At 38.0% G+C, this 20441-nt stretch overlaps 1 protein-coding gene across 2 annotated transcripts; it reads right to left on the reverse strand.

The window, feature by feature from the left end:
- Window positions 1-9015: 9015 nt before the first annotated feature.
- On the reverse strand, window positions 9016-19363 carry LOC121904866 (alpha-N-acetylgalactosaminidase-like). Of its 2 annotated transcripts, none has more exons than XM_042422637.1 (9): window positions 19221-19363; window positions 18185-18344; window positions 16637-16777; window positions 15321-15532; window positions 15091-15185; window positions 12929-13090; window positions 12188-12385; window positions 11917-12057; window positions 9016-9310 (listed from the first exon to the last, which is right to left on the reverse strand). In XM_042422637.1, the coding sequence occupies exons 2-9, from the start codon at window positions 18340-18342 to the stop codon at window positions 9107-9109; spliced, it is 1311 nt and encodes a 436-aa protein (XP_042278571.1). In that variant the 5' UTR covers window positions 18343-18344; window positions 19221-19363; the 3' UTR covers window positions 9016-9106. The 2 variants fall into 2 exon arrangements, with proteins under 2 accessions (XP_042278571.1, XP_042278572.1); XM_042422638.1 differs by having other exon boundaries at window positions 18185-18357.
- Between the last annotated feature and the right edge of the window lie 1078 nt (window positions 19364-20441).

Below are 20441 nucleotides of genomic sequence, written 5' to 3' on the forward strand. Positions count from 1 at the left end.
CCTCTTTCACTACTCATGTGACACCTGACTGAAAAACTGTGAACCTGTCCTTTAATCTTACTGACTTGGATATTGCTACTAAGTCCCGAGTCTAAGCGCTGAGCAGGAGTAAACAAACAATCTACATAGACCTGAAACACCTGAAGCTGATGACCTGAGTTGTTTGTCTGCCTCAGAATTACAGTTTAAATATTCTTTTGGAAACGTGGAGAGAAAAATGATTTCTAGTTTTATAATGTAAAAAAGCATAACTTTATATCTCCCTCTGAATTTCACAAATATTTTATATTTATATTCCAAATATTTTATTAAATTGAAAAACTTTCACAATGCTAGTTTTCACTGAGCCTTCCTATTTGGCGAAGTTTGAGATGTTCAAAGATGCCATGTGTCATGCATCAGACATAGTAAATCAGTCATTTTATTATTGCTTTTAAAACTGCCTCACAACACTGGTTAGCACTCCCATATTGAAGACTTACGATGCAGGATGCTTGAGGTCTTCTTCAGTGCAGCATACTTTTTGTTGAGCAGTCTAAAAAGACATTGTGGCTCTGGGCCTCTGCTGTAAATATTGCATGTGTGAGCATATACATCTAAAGGACACGTGTATGACTCTCAGCATGTTTGGTGTCTTCCTTTGTGGATTCATCCATGAGTGATGGCAGCTGGCAGAAGGGCGCTGACCCACACTGACCCCAGGCGGACCAAAAGGGGGCTGTGTGGGAAAGACGTGGGTGGACATGGACCACTTCCCTTCCAGCTCAGCAGAGTTTGGGGCCAGAGGAAACCCCCAGAGCCAGCCTGGGCCATTGAGAAGCACACCCAGCATTCACTGCTCAGCAGCCAGGGTGTGAATGATATGAAACAACAATATAAAACTTTTTAATAACACATAAATGAAATCTAACCAGTCTGTGTGTGCATGCCAGCCAATCAGAGATATGGACTGACCCTACATCTGCCATATTGTACATTGTTTAACGACACTGTCCTAGAAGAAGACTAGGTCAAACCTAGTATATGGCTGGACCATGTATGGTCAATGTGTGAAATTGTGGTCAGTTTGTTACAGGTATAGTCAGTGGTAGTGTCTATGATGTGAATTCCTGGATATTAAATGTTCATCTGCAATTTTCTATAGTGGTCCCAGTAATATTTGCTGAGATTGAATTATGCATTAAATGAGCAATGAAACCAAAATAATAAGCTAAAAGAGATTAAATATCTCTGTAAAGCTGGAAAGTTGACTTTAATGTCTAAAGTACTGATTCGAATTTTTGGAGGACTTTTTCATTTTTGATGGGGTGTGGCTTGCAGTCAGCTGGTTCAATGGGTACATGGGGAAGTGTTAGGGCTACTGAAAACATGTTCTATCTTCCACCTAATGTGCACAGAGAGAGCCTGACCCTGTATGTTGCAAGTTTGACAGGAGGATGTTCCTGTTTGTTACTCACCTGCAGCTGCAGGACTCTGGACTCTGTATCACCTACCTAATGCTGTGTCATTCTACAAGGTTGGTTGACGATGATATCAGCAGTCTGGCTGGTTGACCTCTTTTGTCTATGTCCAGACTGCTCTTCTCTTGATGAAGGCATCTCAGGTTTTATTTTAACGTAAAAGGTGGATGGAAAAGTTTCAAATTGTCACACAATTCAAAACAACAAATCTAACAAGCCACCCTTGCGGGATTGTTGTGAAAAACTCAACACTTCTAGTGTTTCTCTCCAGATGTCTCCCAGGTGTTTTGCATAAGTTGCTAATTACAAGTCAGGTCTGTCCTCCACCCTCTTCCAACCACATGCCCTGATCCACCAAACTAAAAGATCAATCACAAACATTATCGATGTGAGACTAGCATTGGTAGCAACTATAGTTCAATTGTCTTTATCAAAAAGAAAAGTTGTTAGAAATACCAGTTTAGTAAGTTTTATCATATATTGGGTTGATATCTCCATTTAATGATTTAATGAATAAGACTAGCAAGTTTCTATGTTTTTCTTATTGTCAACGGATCTCATATTTGGATCCAAACCAACAATAAACTGACCTACTTTCAAGTATTGTGTGTGTATGCAAAGTCTGATATACATTATTCCTCTGCGCTGTGGACCTCCACTGTTGTCCCAAAACTATGTCAATGAGTCACTCATCTGCACTGGGTGTCACTCATCTGCACTGGGTGACATGTTTCTTCGTCATGAAGATGGTGGTTACTTTAGTTTGTTTAGAAGCAGCTCCAAAGAGTAATAACAGCATATGTGCAAGGATGCAGTTCTCTTCACAGTAAACAATCACCATTTTTTCACACTCATTGTACTGATCAGACATTATAGATTTCTCAAAAGAATTTTAGTACAAAGTCAAGACTTTGTGATACGTAGCACATCAAGCTAGCTGAGCGTTGTCAACAGACCTGCCTCCTCATGCATGTATGATGTCTCTTCCTGAAATGAAACTACTCTCCAAAGACTGAAAATGGGATCTCTGTCATTAGCCGTTTCTAAACAAACTAGGCACAGAGGAGTAAGATATATCAGGCTTTGGATACACACACAATATTTGTTAGTAGATCAGATTATTTGAGATTTGTTAACAATAAGAAAAATATGGAAAATTGGCAGAATTATCCTTTAAGAGAAGAAAATTAGGAGCATTAAAGCTAGAAATCCCTGGAGAGATAAGGCTACATGTAAGTCATATAAATATCTTATCATTGGGTGATGACCTGAGTTGAGGACGGGTATATGTTATTGAACTTTTAATAGTAGTGTTAAAAGTAAAAAAAAAAAGGGTGTGGGGGGGTGATGCAGACAGACATTGCTTCTGTGGCATTAATGTTGTACATATTAATAACACTACTTTTAAAAGTTCAATAACATATACCCGTCTTCAACTCAGGTCACCACCCAATGTGCAATATTGGGTGGTGACCTGAAGGTTTAGATTGCAGGTAAAAGTTTACACACTGTTTTATTTATCATGACATCACTGAATGTTTCATTTTCCACTAAACCTAATTACATTTCATCTAATCCTCGGCCCTGTGAAACCACAGTATAGATTAAGAAGGCTCAGCTCTAACTTTATCTGACAAAAAGCTTAAACAAGCTTACCCAACACAATCCAAACACACTTAACCTAATAGCGCTCTGAGCTGAAGGTGGAGGCAGCAGACCTCACCATGTCTGTGATCATGTCTCAGGAGAGGAATTAGCAGTCTGAACTTCTGATTGTACTTTTCAGTCTGCACTGCCCATCGGTGGTGAGCCACTGCAACATCACGCAGTCTGAACTGTTCCCATTGTTCAGAGTTTTGAAGGTTGTAACAATTACTTAACTTTACTCATTATTAAAAGAATGTTTCAACTTTCATGGACCAGATTAAAATAATCACAACTATGCATACATAGAACTTAACAGACATTATATAAAAAGTGCATGAAACAGACAGTCCAGTTTTATCAGTTCATATACACTGGGCCTGTTTATTGGCCTAATCAGCACCAGTAGTTTAACTCAGATGGTATAGGTAATAGAGGTAAGGATAGTATACTTGTATAACGTCTTACAAAAACATTATCAATCTCTGTCTTTGGAGGATTTCTGAGTAGTGTTGTTACACTCAAAGATATCCTTTAAGCAGAAATATTGTGGCAAGATGTAGTTCAGATACTGTATTTATATATATATCATATATTCATGTTTGTCACAGATCTAAAAATAGTCTTTTTAAGAAGTACACACACAGAAAAGTAAAAACAGAGAAAAAGATATCTACCATGTATAAAACAAAAGTGGTTTGCATTTTGGTTTCCACAGTGTCTCCATGAGATGGGTGTAATAAAATACCTTATCAGGCTTTTCCAGCCACACTCCCTCCATTTCTGTGAACTGGTACACTTCCATTGATACCACCATATTGTTGTCCATTCTTCCTCAGATATAATTATCCCTCCTTCCTTTTCCCATTTTGTTTTAATATATGAAGTTGTCCTGTGTTTGGTGGTGTTGTATAAAACCTGTGTGATCATTATATATCAGCGTGGGTGGGAACTCTTCTAATCGTCTGGCCATGATGGAAGTAAATAATCTATAATCTACATTAAGAACAGATATTTGTCTAAAAGACCCACATTCCATTTTATCCTTACCTTTCATTGGTATAGCTGAGATTGCATGTCTGGGCTTTAAAAAAGGTGCAAACCACGCCTTTACTTGAAGAGTAAAGAGTTTTATGTAAACAGTGTCACGGCTCTTGTCAATCAGATGTAATTGTCTTTTTAATAGTTCAGTTCAGTGTTGGGAGTAGCTCATTTTTAAATTCCTTATACCACTCTGCCGTATAACCATCTGATCCTGGTGACTTGTTTAATTTAAACCTGCTAATTGCAGGTTTTAATTCACCTTCAATTATGTCAGCAGTCATTGCTCTGTTTTGTCTTTTGTTTAAAGTGGGTAACTCTAGGGAATTCAGGTGTCAGTTTGGGTTACGCTTCCCCCTGGAACTTTGAAATATAGAGTTTTGTAAAGCACTTCAGAAGCTTCCTGAATTTCACTTAGTGTATCTTTTTTTAATCCCTGTTGTTCTTGGATCCCTATGTCTATGAATTGCATTTTCTGCCACCTTTTTTTCAGTCTCCACGCCAAGATTTTTGTAGATTAACATCCACTCTCATAGTGTCTCTGTTTCAGAAACATTAGATTTTTCATGATTTCTTGTGTAGCCAAACTGTTAATTTTGTTCCTATTTTTTTCTAATTTCCTCAAATGTATCCTGCACCAAACGCAATCTGTGTTTTCTTTCTAGTTTCTTCAGCTTGTTTTGTAATTCCTCTAATGTTTTATTCCTTTTTTTCTTATATGAAGATATTGCTTAAAACTGCTTTTACCGTATCCCTTAGAATAGGAGATGAGACCTCTCCATTATCATTGAATTATAAGTAAAGACTAATATTTTTTTAATTTGTTCCTTAAAGTAGGGAGAAGACTTGAATTTAGTTTCCATGTGGTATTCTTTGGTTGCAGGTTAAAATCAACGGATGAATATATGGGTGCATGGTCACTTAAATCTGCTGTACTAATTCCACAGGTGTTTATTTTGTCTTTATCTTGTCCAAATGTTATGAAATAGTCTATTCTTGTATATAGGGGGTGGGGGCAGAATAGTGAGTGTCCTTCCTTCTGTTAGGGAAAAAGTCTCTCCATATGTCAATTAGACCAACATCCTCAAAAACTGTGATAACTTTCTTATGTAGGGACTTTGTTTCATGGGTTTTTCTACTGGAAATGTCTAATTTTGGTTGTAAGTGTATATTTAAATCTCCCCCACAAATCAACAAAAAGAATTTCTGTTTCTGTTATCATGATATTAGTGATTTTCTAGAAGAAACTAATATCACTTCCTTGGGGTGCATATACATTCAATAGAATAACTGAATTCCCATCCATATTCCCCTTACTAAAATATATCTACCCTCTCTATCTCCCATTTCAAATACTTTTTCAAAATTTAGCCTGCTTTAGATAAGAATAGCAACTCCTCTTCTATGTTCTGATTTGTATGAGAAGAAGAAACAGATTAGTGAAGACCATTCTCTTTAGTTTTTCATGTTCTTTATCATTTAAATGAGTTTCCTGTACACTATAAACCAAGATTATGGTTTTAATTAAACTTTTGAGTGGTTATAATTATACTTTCATGTTTTGTAAAAAAAAATGTTCTCATTACTAAATCAAATAAGTTGTTTGCAGTATTTTGCATATTTCATATAGTATATATGAAATATGTATGCTTATGTTAAGCAGAGGCACGACGTGATTTAGCCAAGAAGGACATGTTCCTGGATCAACATCCAACATTGTGTTCGTGGACCAACATTGCGATCAACCAATCACAGCCCTCTGACATCATCAGTGTGCTGCTCCTGTGCTTCTTTTAAAATTCCTTTGTACTTCTTCAGAGGTATGCTAAGTTTTCCAAATTGAAGTTAGTACAATTGAACAAAATCCACATTAAACTGAACAAAATCCTTAACTGCATGTCTTTAAGTCATATTTAATCATTATAGTCTAGTACCTACCTAGAGCTGTAGCTATATGAGCTACTGCTGGGTTAGCAAGTTAGCTTGCTAACTAGGTAGGCTATGCTATTAAGCTTGCCAACAAGCTAGAATAGCATTCACTAACATTAAAGGATAAAGATGATATAAGAACCCTAATTTTGCTTTGATCAGCAGCATCTAATTTTGGTGGTGGCTAGTTGAACCATACTTATTTATAAGAGACACTAATTTTTGCTCATTTCATATAGTTCATACTGACAATAACAAAAATATCCCGGTGGAGGTGGGATGTAGGGGATTTGTAGCCAGCACAACAGCGAAGCTCCTTAGGGAGGTCAGAGTCAGGGGACAGGCTCACAGACAAGCCATCCAAGAGCTGGCCAACACCACCGAGAGGACAAGCCATTGGCTGTGGCTGAAGAGGAGCGACACCACCTGGGCTGCTAAGGCGAACAGCCAACCACGGGACACACACCCAGGCTTGATCAACCTGTGGTGGGCCTGCCTCAGCAGAGAGTGTATTGTAATAATTGGCCGAAACACCCTGTGATGCTGAGGTACACAACTGACGATGTGTCCCACTGGTAAAGCCTTATAGCAGCCATCCTTCAAGAACTCCTGAATTAGAAGTAGTGTTAACACTAGGGATTGCAACATCTAGTCCTTTCAACGAACATTTGTCATCTTTTCTTTCTTTATTCCACTGCCTATTTATTCTTCAAGGCCCATATGAGAAGGTATGGCAGGCAGGATATTGGTAAGTTGTAGTTGGTTGGGGATGTAACTAGGAAGATAATTAATGGACCAAGAACTGAACATTACAAATCCAAAAAGGACATTCATGGGTGTTTTTCAGCACTACTTTGCAGATGGCTCTGCTGACCTGTATAGTTCAATTGGTGCTAATTCTTTTTCTTTAGATTATTGTTTTTATTTATTGTCCACTACAACCTCATGCCTCTTCACCATATTGTTATTGTCCCCTCTTTGACCCCAATAGCGCCTCAAAAACTTTGCAAGTTTAATAAAATACAACACAAAAGCCTCATGTGGTTTCATTCCCCTTTGTCACCAGTGATACAAAGGAAACGTTGAACAGGTGCTTTTTATTTTGTATTATGTAATGAGTGATTTAATAAGGGACAGGAATGTCCAGCCAGAAGCGTATGCTTAGGACTGCATATTAGTGCTCAGTTGATCTGATATAGTTAACACAGTTCATCTGTCCTTCTCAAGTTGTAGAGGTGTTTATGTGTCCAGTTGTTCATAAGGATATAGCAGGCTGTGCATTCATATTCCTTCATTTTGACATTTGAAGTGTTACCTTCCAATGTTTTGTCAACTAGTAAATTACCTTGGGACATTTAAATGTATTGTTTAATTTCTTCAGTTCCCTACAATTTTGTTGAAACAGAATGTATTTAATATAATTATCTCAAAATCAACATGGTATAATTAATCAAATTAGATGAAAAGAGATTACTTAACAAATGATTTTGTGATAAATGTTATATTTGTTATGTTTATGTGTGTTTAACTTAAAACATTTATTTTATACAACTTAGACTCCGTTTCCACGCAATTTTCTAGTAAAGTCAACTAATTCAGGATAAGAGTGTAGATATACCACATGGTCTTGTTCTTTCTTCATTTTAGACAGAATTTTACTGTGTTTTATTGGATTCAACAGCCCATTGTCATTACATGAAATGAATTTTATTTTGCCGCTAGCCATACGTATTTATCTGTCAATGTATCATTGAAATTAGCAAAATAGAACATAACAGATCTACTCTGTGAAAGCAAGAACAAAGAAACGCAGATGAACAAATAGATAAAGTGTGATTCCAAGGCTGGGATCTCTAGTAGTTGACCCTGGGCTGAGAGGAAACGTCTAGCTGTGGGGGAAAGCCTCTCCTCCTGCAGCTCCCAAAAAAATTATGACAAAGTCTGTCATTACACAGAAAAGACTTTCCTGTGTATTCCACCCATGTATATATTCTCATTTAAATGGGGAAAAAGGAATCAATGCAAAAAATATATAGAGTAACAAAAAGTTCATATTAAATGTGTATTTTTTAAGATGAATATAGCACCATCTATTTTAGGTTCTGTTTAGCTTAGCAGCACTTTTACAGTTAGTCAAAACTTCTAGCTATTATTGACCACAGCTTGTCTTCCCTGTCCCCAGAGGGTCATGGGGAGAGCACCCGCTGTGCTCTCTCGATGCCAAGCTCTGTAGTTTGGCGGATGTCCAGGATGTCCCAGAGTAACTTTTCCACAAACTCCACCACAGGCAACCACTCCGCTCCTTCAGGAACATTATATATCCTTATATTCTCCCATCAGGATCTCCCTTCTTGGTCAAGAAGTTTATCTTCTTGTTGGTTTATCACTTTTATCATCTTACTTTGCACCTTTTCAACATTTTGAATGCGGTCTTACACCTTTTCAAGTCATGTCTCTGGCTCCGCTTTCTTTTTGATTAATGTTGGTGAGCTTGAATTTCATTTTGTTTAGTTATTGTTTTGTGTCCTTGTGAAATTCGCATATCTCCTCTTAAACTTCTGTTAAACTTGCCACATTGTTTGGATTAGCGTTAGCTGCAATCTTGTGTCTGTGTAGGAGAGCTGTTCTTCGTGTTTTCTCCATTTGCTGGTTCTTTAACAGTGCTTTTTTAATTTCTTTTTTTATTGCTTTATTTTATTTATTTGTATGCTTCTTCCCCATTCTTGCCCGACACAGTTCAAGTATTATCGAGAAATTTTGTATTTGACAGCTTGAAGGGGCGAAGTAAGTGTTTTTTCCAAGGAGCTGTTATTTTAGCTGCCATTCGGGAACCGGAACCCCATGATAAATAGTTTTTTAATTCTGAAGTTTGTGAGCAGGACTGAAAGTAAATTTCTTTTACTTTTATCTTTCATTGAACTAAAAATTAAAAACTCCTGCACACTGTCTCGCTTATTGGTTTATTACATTTCTGTCAGATATTCATCAGGTATATGAAGGTCAAACATGTTAAAACTTTCTATAAAATCCCGTCATAAGACAGTATGATGCAAAGCTTTAGCTTTGTGGAATGTAAATGAGGCTTTCATGTGCTGTTGGACGAGTGTCTCAGCCTCTTCTTTGTACTGTTCTGGATAGACGTACCACATGACAACACCTGAGGGATTGATGGAGAGTGTCAACTCTGTTGTGGCATTCAACCCCTTCACTGTCGAGCCAGTAAACACATCGTAGGCCTAAAAAGGAACATGAAAGAGAATATGTAAGGCTGAAGGAGACAAGGTAATTCACATTTGATGATTTGAGTTATATTTCACCAAATAATGTGTTTAAATTGGATAAATAAGCTACTTCATGAAATGAAATACTAAGACAGCATAGTAGAGTGGCTGAGCTGGAGATAAATATCAGTTTGTCTGGTTTGTCTCTGACTGCTGTTGGATGGATTTATGACTGCTGCTGGGCATAATGTGAAATGTGAAATTTGTTATTAAATCATGCCATATATATATGATGAAGGCAGCAGGATGTATATGAAAAATAAACAAGTACCTTCCCTTTACCACACACTGAGCTTGCACATTTGATGGAGGTGACGTTACTGATGTTTGGGGACAATCAGACCTCAGAGAGGTCAAATTCTCTGTTTCTCTCTCAATACCAATCATAGATGAAGAGTATCTAAACATCTGTTGTATTCAAGCAAGTTTTACAGTACCAACAGAAGTCGTGTTATTTTCTGTAGCAGACTTCTGAAACATGTCATCAATTCAAAATTATGTTTATTAGTAATTTTCATAAAATTAGGAAAAGTTGAATGTCAAGTTGATCATGTTTTTGGAGAGATTTAAGACGGCCAGGGGTGCCCAGAACAGAAGATTAGGATTAATATACATATCATAAATTGTATTTTATACGTTTTGATTTTATTCACATTTATATTTTGTAGCTAATAGTGAGTTTTTTGTCAGTATATAATAAGTAAGTATAATAAGTGACTGTCAGTCTGTGTGTCCAGACAATGGGGAGAGTAGGCAGAATATTCATAACACACCCACATCAGGATCAACACACCCTGCTCAGCAACGTGTCAGGGCAAGACAGAGAACACACAACTCCAGTGATTACACGCAGCATTATCACCCATTACCGCCAGTTTACTGCAGTTAGACTAGCAGCCTCAGTGCTGATCTCAGTTTTCAGTCAATGTCCATGTAGGTCATGACTAAAATGATGTAGAGACCATAGACTGTAAAAAATATGGACGTAGTCACTGTGACAGCACCCATTGGTTTGCGAACTGCTGTTTTGAAGCCTCGAGGATAGCGATTTGACCATCGCCATCTTGGATTTGGCCGTCGCCATGTTTGATTTTTGGAGCCAGAAGTGACCATATTTGGACGAGAGAGTGGAGCTGACCATAGCGCTATGGTCAGCGATTTGACCATCGCCATCTTGGATTTGGCCGTCGCCATGTTTGATTTTTGGAGCCAGAAGTGACCATATTTGGACGAGAGAGTGGAGCTGACCATAGCGCTAGCTGCTAGCTTGGTTAGCACGGTGCATTTACAATCCATGGTTAACAGTGATAATGCTAATGCTAATTTTTGCTAGCGAAAAACAGGCCTAAAACCATTAAAACAAAATGTACTCACCGGAAAAACTGATCATCCGACTCATTGATGGGTCTTTTATTACAACCAAACAAGACTGAACAAGATTGTTTTTAGGCGACCACAATGTTACAACTGACTAGATGAACTGAAAACATACTGTGAAATAGCAGCAGCTACACCTATAAGCAATGGTTACATAACATAAGCAAAGCTGTGGCAGTGGTAGCGCCTTGTCAATCACAACGTAGCCACGCCCTAAAGCATACGCTGCTTTATCGCCTATTTTACTCTTAAATGGGACCATAATTTACAAAATGAATATCATGCTGTATTGAAGAAGACTTGAAACTAGCAATTGAGACCATAAACTCATTAGGAAACAGTGTACTGAGGTAATAAATCAAGAGAGAAGTAGGGTCATTTTCTCATAGACTTCCATACAATTGGACTTCCTTTTGCAGCCAGTGGAGTCGCCCCCTGATGGCTGTTAGATAGAATGCAGGTTTTTGGCACTTCTGCATTGGCTTCATTTTTCGGCCCTGGAGGTTGCTGCTTGGTAGAGACGTATTATGTCTAGACACCTGTATACTGTATGTCTATGTTCACGCATACTATGCTACCGTGTTCTGTTGTATTCTGTTATTTCATATATACACATTTATATAACATATATACATGTGTAATTTTTTCACATTATGGGGGATTATATTCATCATGTGTAAATACTAATTTAAAAATAAATATGAATTATTCATATATTATATCTACTGTGCCACTTTGATGTCTGTGTTATCATGTGATCTGATATTGAAATATCAGAATCACATGCATTATATTTATGCCCAATGGTTTTGAGTCAGGTAATGTAATCTGATTTTGTTTGATTGATTGATTATCTGTTGATGTTATGTTTCCTGTACATGTTCCTTCCTGCTTTTCTGGTCTGTTCCTGTTCTGCTGTAGAGCTAAATCTCCCTCTTGGGGATCAACAAAGTTTTCTCTTATATTTTTAGAAACTGACCAACAGTGCAACAACCAAACATATTCAAAAAAAAAAAAATCATATAGAAGCAGCTGGAGCCAGAGAATGCTTGGCATTTTTTCTTGGTAAATAACAGAAGCAATTAATTTTTCAAATTGTTGATTCATTTTGTGGACTGATTAATAAATTAATCATTTCAGTATAAATGCGAAAACACAGGGCAAGATACAGAAGGTTTACAAACCTCATAGTTGCCAGCATCATAGTTGAGTTTAGCCAGGGAGGTATGGTAGCGGTAGGGCATGTCTGTCCGTCGACTGAGGAACACAAGGGCACTGGCTGAATGAACCAGAGGCCTCCAGTACACCTCAATGTGACTCTTCTCCTGTTCAACAACACACACATTGTAAAAAGAAAAATATGAGCATGATGTTTAAAGACACAAACCCTCCTCTCACCACACTGTCAACAATGTTTTAGTGTAAATAAACTGATGTCTGAATAACGATGATAACCTGCAGCAGGCGTCTTCCCTGGATACCCATGGGGTCCTGGTTGATGGCAATGGCCACTTTGTTTTGCAGGATGGCCCGTGCGCTGTTGTCCAGGTTTCGAAGGTCATTAGACATGATGAGAGGTGCAGCCATTATAGCCCACAAAGCCATCTGAGAGCGAGCCTGGTCCAGGCTGAGACCAAAGTTTCCAATGATGAGCTGAGGAGAGATTAGAGGTATGTGAGGATTTTTCATGCAGGACTTTTACTTGCAATGGAGTATTTTTACATTGATGTATTGGTACTTTTACTTAAGTAAAAGATCTGAATACTTCTTCCACCACTGACTGCCACACAGCACTCAATCATCTCCTTGTTTTCCTCATCTACTCTAAAACACAAGACTGTTGTTTCAGATATGTCCCACATTTTTGAAAAGCAACATCTTTACATGTGAAATGTGTGGATGGAAGGTCAAAACACAGCGGAAAAGATGTGTTGTCAAATCTATGTACCTTAATGTGGCCTTGGGCAAAGCTAATGTTACACGGATAGGTTTACTTTATCCAAACTCTGTCCCGTAAGCAAGCTAGTTTTTCTTGTAAGTCGGCAGTGTAAAACCAAATGAATCAAATACAGAAATACAGTAAAGAAAACCTTAAATGTGTTGACACACTGAGATACAGCAGTTAGGGCTATGATTGTCTCTATGATCACTTGAGTGATGTCATACAGATCAATAATGAAGACAAATCCATCAGACCATGTCAGGGTCATTCCATCGTCCAGGCCCCGCAGCTGGCTGCAGATCATCCTGGTTGTTGGCGAACCATTCAATGATGCCTTGCACACTGTCCCATGAGTCCTGGATATCATCATAATTCCTCCACAGGTGACAAATATCCCCCAGCAGAGAGTAATTCACCTGGTAGAAAAAGGGAAACCGACTTGAAGCGTGCACACAAAAGTATTGTGCAAGCATAACACCAATCATTAAGTCAATAATAGTGAATCCATTTTCTTTTTCATTTCAGAGTCTACAGCCATGCTAGCAGCTCTGTGAGGCTATGCTTAGGCACAGCTGCCGTGCTTTGAGCTAAATGCTAACATTAACCTTTGAACATGCTCACAACGACATGTTAACATGTTGATTTTTAGTATAGGCACCATCTTAGTTTACATGTTAGCATGCTTACATTTGCATATGCACAAAAAAAAAAAGTACAGCTGAGGCTATGGTGACCAGATGTCCCGGTTTGTCCACAATTGTCCCAGTTTCAGGCTGGGTGTCTCGAGTCCCGACAAATATCTCTAAAACACTAAAATGTCCCAGTTTTATTACCTAGCCCAGTATAAAAACATAAACAATACACGAAATGTCTGAATTCAACACTGATTTGTCTGTACCTGTGTCAATCAATCAGTGTGTCGTTGTCAAGGCTGTTGCAGCCTATGGCGCTTGTGGCTCTCTCTGACAGAACCTGTCAGTATGCTAACAGTTAGTTATCAAGCTGGTCTTTTATACAGAGCACCAGGAGGCTTCCTCCTCCCTTTGTTAAGTACCAGGCAACAAAAATGCTACATTCTGCACACACTGCAAGAGTACATTTTCAGTCACGCATGGTGGAAACACCGATATGAAAGATCATATGAAGACGGCCAAACATAAGTGGTGGTTTCCCTGAGAGCTGAGAGCTCCAGAAAAGAAACTCTAATGAAGAAGAAAGACTGCAAAGCGTAAAGCACCTGGCAATCCTCTCTACAGCTCTTTCTTGGTTTTTGTTATTAACGAGGTGCAATTGTGATTTAATGTTTTGACGTTTTAATCTTTGTAAACTGACGACCAGCTTGTGGCATAGCATTGTCAAGATGTAAGTTAAAGTTATTTTTATGTGCCACAAAGATACACTGACAAATACCTTGGTGGATTGTGAGAGACAAAACATAATTTTTTCATCTGCTGTGTTGCTGTCCATGGTGTTGAAAGGTGTACTAAGCACTGAAATAATTGTCCCTCATCCTTATGAAAACCCCTACGTTCGTGTGTAACTGATTAATGTAGCCATAGCCTATGAATTTCATCAAATCATTCCCATTTATTATTTTTGTTCTGTTGGCTCTGTATCTCCTACCTGTATGTCATCTGGGGTTTGTGTGTGTGTTCAGCGTAGCTACGCAGGTGTGTGTACACACGCACATGGGTCAAAACTCTATTCAACTGATAGAGAGGTAGGCTGCATCAACTGAAACTCACTGATAAACTTTTTTTTTTATTCATTAGATGTGATACTAATGTGATCTAATGGTTGTATCTTGTTCTATGTCATATCAGTTCCATTCTTTGTAAATCCTGCCGATATTTGTGATCGCTAACCACAGTTTTTAATAAAATTACATTTGGAGAAATTAGGCGACCGTTAGAGTGCCGAGTTCATTGCCAAGTTAGCTTAACAACTGCTGTATTTGCGGTCCTTCTATGTTAATTGTATATGTTTTCTTCTTTCTGTCAGGGGAGCCAAGCACACACACACACACACACCACCAGCTGATGTTTTTGTTACTTTGTATGTATTTTACCAGATCACTACTAAAGCCCTGAGACCCAGCGCTGCCTCTTGTCTCTTAATTGAAATGCCAGGAACACAACACAGAACATCATAGGCGTACCCAATCCGGCTACATATGCTAGTATGTCTACAGATCTTCATCTTATCAAGTCAATTAGTCTGTAAATGAGTTCAAAAAATTGTTTCTATAAAACAAGTGAAAAACGCATTAATATAAAACCAGTTTGTGTCAAAAAGTTTCTAGCTTCAGTGCAGCAATCGCCTTAATTCAGTCTTGTTTCAGAATATTAGCACAGTTTTATCCAGGTCTCAGTGACCCAACAACTTGGTTTGACAGTGATGTAGTGATGACACTCACACTAGGTGGAAGTCCTCCCAGATAAACAGGCCAACTACAGGAGTAGGCCATAGGTCTGCCTGTAGCGTTCAAAGCCATGGACATTAAAGGATAACCTGTGCAGCACAAGGAAAACACTCCATAATCTCATGTAGCTTCTTGTAAGAAACAATTTTAGCTTTTCAATTACATCATTCTGTGCACGCAACTACAAATCACAACATGCTCTAAAGGTTAGCAGAAGCTCTTACCCAGCATTTGTTCTACAGGATTTGAGTTACACCCATCAAACTTCAGATAGTCTACCTCCCAGCTGGCAAAGGTCTGGGCATCAATCTCAATTTTATCCAGTGTGGTACCGGGAAAGCCCATACATGTGTAAGTGCCCATGTCTGCATAGATGCCAAGCTTCAGTCCACGGTCATGGATATATGACGCAAGTTTTGCAATACCCCCTGGGAACCTTGAGGAAAGTAAGCACACACTGTTTCTTTATAAGGAACAAACTAAAACATGACGCATAATATAGAGATGTTTAAGTTGGATAGGGCTAATTTACACATAAACTTTCCTTTACACTTCTCCAAGTACAGTATATCAAGATAAACAATCTGACTGTATTCGTCCTGGTTTTATGGCACCAGACACAAATCTGGGTAGGCATTAGAAGATGGCATTAATACTCCTAAAGGTGATTGCTAATCACCAACAACACCACAAGAGGAAGAACCCTTTCTGGATATCCTGTTTAGCTAGCTACATAATAACTAACCATGAAGACAATGATTCCCAGCATGGGGGTCAAGACCAATAAATCTAATGGTATGCAAGATGATTGAAGGGTGAGATGAACTCCTAAACTGATGCGGACAGTGGATGTGTATGTGGCTCTGTTTAGACTACATTATGTGTCTGCATGCACAATCGTGTTCACACAAGTTTGTCAGCACATACTGTCACAAAGACCCGCCCATTATATTAATCTTTGTGGGTTTTCTTGTGAATTACTGGATAATCTTATTCCTTCAAGGTCTCTAAATAATATTTAAATAAAACAGGGAAAAAACACTGGTTGACCTGGTCCTAATTCATAAACATATACAACTGGTGAGCATAGGTCACAAGCAGACATGGGTAAGTTTCAAGTGGTTATAAGCTAAAAAGCTTGGAAATCACTTAACACACACAGACAGATAAATTCAGTATTGTTAAAGCAGGAAGCCACTTATCCACAGCAGCGCTTACTGATGTAAATACACTTGGCTTGGAGAGACAGATGCATTTACACAGCTACTCCTCTAAAATGCTTCTCGGTTGCATTTCCACTTGTCTTTTTAATAAGCAACAGCTATCATATCTGCCTAAGAATGAAAACTGGCTGTTGAACAGCAAATTCTGTCTACTGAAATCTTTCAAAGCAAAACTGTACTTCAGGAGGTCATCAGAATAATTTCAAATATTTAACCTGAGTCACTGGTCCAGTGGCTTCAAAACAAATAATTTACAGTAATGGAAGGTGAGAGAACACAGACATGCTGAATCTGCAAAGTGAGGAAAGTAGACCTGCCTGGAAGGTTCAGGCTGCAGCCTCCCCTGCTCATCTCTCAACCTGGACATCCAGCAGTCATCTATGATTACATATTCATAGCCCAGCTCCTTCCAGCCATCCTCAGCCAGCCGGTCTGCCATGTCTCTGAACAGACCCTCACTGTGGACAGGATGGACAGAGGACAAGAATACATGAAACATGTTTTTTTTATAGTCAGATTTTTTAAACCCAACTGAAATCACATTTAGTCAACCTCTTTTCCAGTTAAAAATAATGTTGTGTTTTTTAATGCATTGTTAATAGTTAATTATTACTGTATAGTAGTTGATTATTACTGTAAATATTACAAATGCTCCTTTTGGTCTCAGCCAGCTAGAAGGGCACCGTAAACTACAAGTCATGGACAGACCGTGTGTTGTCTGCAGTGGTACTGAAGAGTAAGAACCACACAAGCATCTAACCAGACCAAAGTGACATTTGCAAGTATGTTTACGTGCCATTTTAATGTGCTTCAGCTGAGCAGCTAATTAGCTATCTAGTCTGATAACTGACATCAGAAGTCTACTTTTCCACAGCATTTGTTTGTTTGGGCCTGTCTGTACATGTATCACCACAACAATTTCTATCTACCAGAATTTCGGCCATTTCAAATTTTTAACAAACACCTTCTACATTTTAGACATGTGACTCAATTTTACAGATCTAGTACATAACAAAAACCTTAAATGCACATATTATCTTTATGGAATTATAAGATGGTTTCGTGGTTTGTTTAATTAGTTATCATAAGAAAACGACTTTGTCATCCTAAGATAATGAATCTGTATCTCAAGATAATGATCTTGAGATAGCAGGGTAGGAAAACTGAAACCACAGCAATTCAACTTGTGTGCAAGTTGCTACAGCAACATGATAAATGATATACTGAATATTGCCAGAATTAAGTGGTCATGAGTGTGACTCATTTGACATTTTGCACAATTCATGCCAATATGCCCAGATACATTTTGGGAATTCTCCAAAAATCAACATGACTGCCTACTATCATCTGGATCTAGATGAATATTAAAAACTAAATATGTGCATTTGGCTAAGGCTATCACTATTACTAAGCCTATAAATACATCTGTGTAAATATTCAACTTCCCTCAGTATCACCAAAGTAAATACAACCAAATACTTGCTCAGCAGTCATAGTGAGAATTTTGTCACATACTTTCATGTAAAACTGCTTCGACAGCAAAAAGAGGAAAAAATATAGTGTTCATTTTCAAAAGTCTTTACACCTATATTTCAAAACATTGTTCTTTATTGATCATTACATTGTAACTGGCATGGGTGTCCTGTGCATGTGCTTTGACAGAAAGCACAATTCTTTTTTCCAGCCCCTTCTGCAGCAAACAACTCTCATCATTATTGCACAACTCTGTGCAACACTGTGGTTATAGTCTCCCTCGACATTGGTGTCTACCTCAGTCCGCTGTGTTGTTAGTGATTAAGGCTTCAGTATCTTTGCCCAGAACATCCTGTGTAAACTAATTAGAGAAATTTCCCAATTGATTGTACCTGATACAGTTCTCTGGGTCATCAAAACAGTCAATATCACAACGAAAGCGTTCCCAGGCCATCCATCCCATCGGGGGAGTCCTCATCAAACCGTTATCCAGGGCCACAGTCAGTGAGGTCAGGGCCAGCAGGAGCTGAGTTACTGGTAAGGGCCCCATTTCTAAAAGAAGAAACTAGAAAAATGAAAGCTCTGTTTAACATTTACACACATACACCTAGCATACATACAGACCTTTATTCTTGTCACGGTGGTTTAAGATTTACTTGTTAGTTTTATGTTTTTGGCCAGATATTTTAAGATTTTAACATAAAGTCTGTATTTTGCAAAACTGTTGAACTGACAGTTCAACAGCTTTCAGTGTTGCATACAAACTAACAATTCAACTTCAATATTGTACTTAAGTGGTGCAAATTCCTTTAAAAAATTGCAATTATTTAAATTCCTGAAAACCAACTGACATACAGTGAACCTGGGACTTTTGAAGGCCCTAAGGCAGTTGCAGCCTTGGACACCTGCCTTATCACCTGTCATAATTTGAATAAGAGAGAACAAGTGATCATAGGTCAGGTGCATAAAAAGACTCATAACAAGCCTCAATCATGTAATTTTCCTCAGATGACGAGGAAGAGGCTTTCTGCTGCATTGTAACCCAAAAAAAATGCATGCTTGGACTTGAAGTTTGATGAGTTAAGCGAATGATCAGTTGGACAACAAAATTTGAACTCATGCATATAAAAAGCAAGACTTATATAATTAATAATTTTATAATTAATCTAAGATACAGGTAACTTAAACTGAGATATTTTACAGTGTTCAAAACATAAAAATAATCATGGGAACATACTGCTCTGCAGAGAGAGCAAAACAAATGCTGCTTGGCCACAGAAAAAAAAGAACAAGTGTTACTAAAGCAGCTCGGTGAGAAAAGGAACACTCAAGCAGCTGAGATCCTGTTCACTAAACACACACACACACACACAGCAGTACCACTGTTGTCTCTAACATTACTGAAAAACTGAAAAATGCCTCTCTCACCTGTTTACCTGAAGCTGGCCACTGATCTAAACAATCATTATTGTTATTGCAGGCACATGACTGCTTTCTCCTCTTCCTGTATTTCCCCCTGAGCAGCAAGATTTACCTCTTCCTGGTAAAATAAGCTGAGAATCACGTGACTGCTCTGTGTCACATGATCAGAAAACAGGAAACAGGTTGAAGAGGCAGAAACATGGTGCAGAGGTGATATGTTGAATTGCATATTGTTGACATTTTTATACTTTTGTAGTTTTCACTCTTTTGTTTGTGCATGTATTCAATGTTTGTGTAGTTTTTTTTCATCAGAGATTGTTTTCATTTGCTTTTTTGTAGTCAATAGACCTATAATATATCCACCTTAATAAAACATGAACCCCCAAATTGAGAGACAGTGGTTGAAAGTAACTAAGTACATTTACTCAAGTATTGTAATTAAGTACAGTTTTGAGGTACTTGTATTTTACTTGAGTATTTCCATGTGATGCTACTTTATACTTCCACTCCACTAAATTTCAGAGGGAAATATTGTACTTTCTACTCCACTACATTTATTTGACAGCTTTAGTTATTTTTCAGATGAAGATTTGACACAATGGATAATATAACAAGCTTTTAAAATACAACACATTGTCAAAGATGAAACCAGTGGTTTCCAACCTTTTTGGCTTTTGACGTCTTACAAAAAGCAGTGTGTAGTCGGGGTCACATTTTGTTTTTTCTTCTTTCCTCTCCCATTAATCATCTCACGACCCCTCAGATTTATCTGCTGACCCTTTGGAGGGGCCCGACCCCTAAGTTGAGAACCAATAGACTAAACTAGCTAACTGTATATAAAGTAGTGTAAACTAGCTCCACCTCCAGCAGCTACAACAGTAACATGCTGCTCTAACACTGATGCTTCACTATTAATAATCTAATGATGTCATATATAATAATATATCAGTCAGAGGGACCAAACCACTACTTTTACTGCAATACTTTAACTACATCAAGCTCATAATACTTATGTACTTTTACTGTAGTAGGATTTTGAATGCAGGACTTTTACTTGTAATGGAGTATTTTAACATTGCTATATTGGTAATTTTACTTAAGTGAAGGATCTGAATATTTCTTCCACCACTGCTGGGAAGAATAACATCACTGTGTTTAGAACATTTTCATAGAAATCTTTCAGTGACTCATAGACTTTCGAATATTGAAGTGATTCATTTTCTCTCT

This window comes from Thunnus maccoyii, chromosome 10 (genome assembly GCF_910596095.1).
Source record: "Thunnus maccoyii chromosome 10, fThuMac1.1, whole genome shotgun sequence".
In the NCBI taxonomy this organism is placed as follows: domain Eukaryota; kingdom Metazoa; phylum Chordata; class Actinopteri; order Scombriformes; family Scombridae; genus Thunnus; species Thunnus maccoyii.

What these genes read in the sequence shown, in the direction of transcription:
- LOC121904866 (XM_042422637.1), bottom strand. Translation starts at nt 18,342, where the DNA reads ATGGGGCCCTTACCAGTAACTCAGCTCCTGCTGGCCCTGACCTCACTG. An exon ending in TCCTGTAGAACAAATGCTGG is followed by an intron (nt 15,186 to 15,320) that starts GTAAGAGCTTCT and finishes TGTGCTGCACAG; the next exon opens with GTTATCCTTTAATGTCCATG. An exon ending in ATGATGCTGGCAACTATGAG is followed by an intron (nt 9,311 to 11,916) that starts GTTTGTAAACCT and finishes GTTCCTTTTTAG; the next exon opens with GCCTACGATGTGTTTACTGG.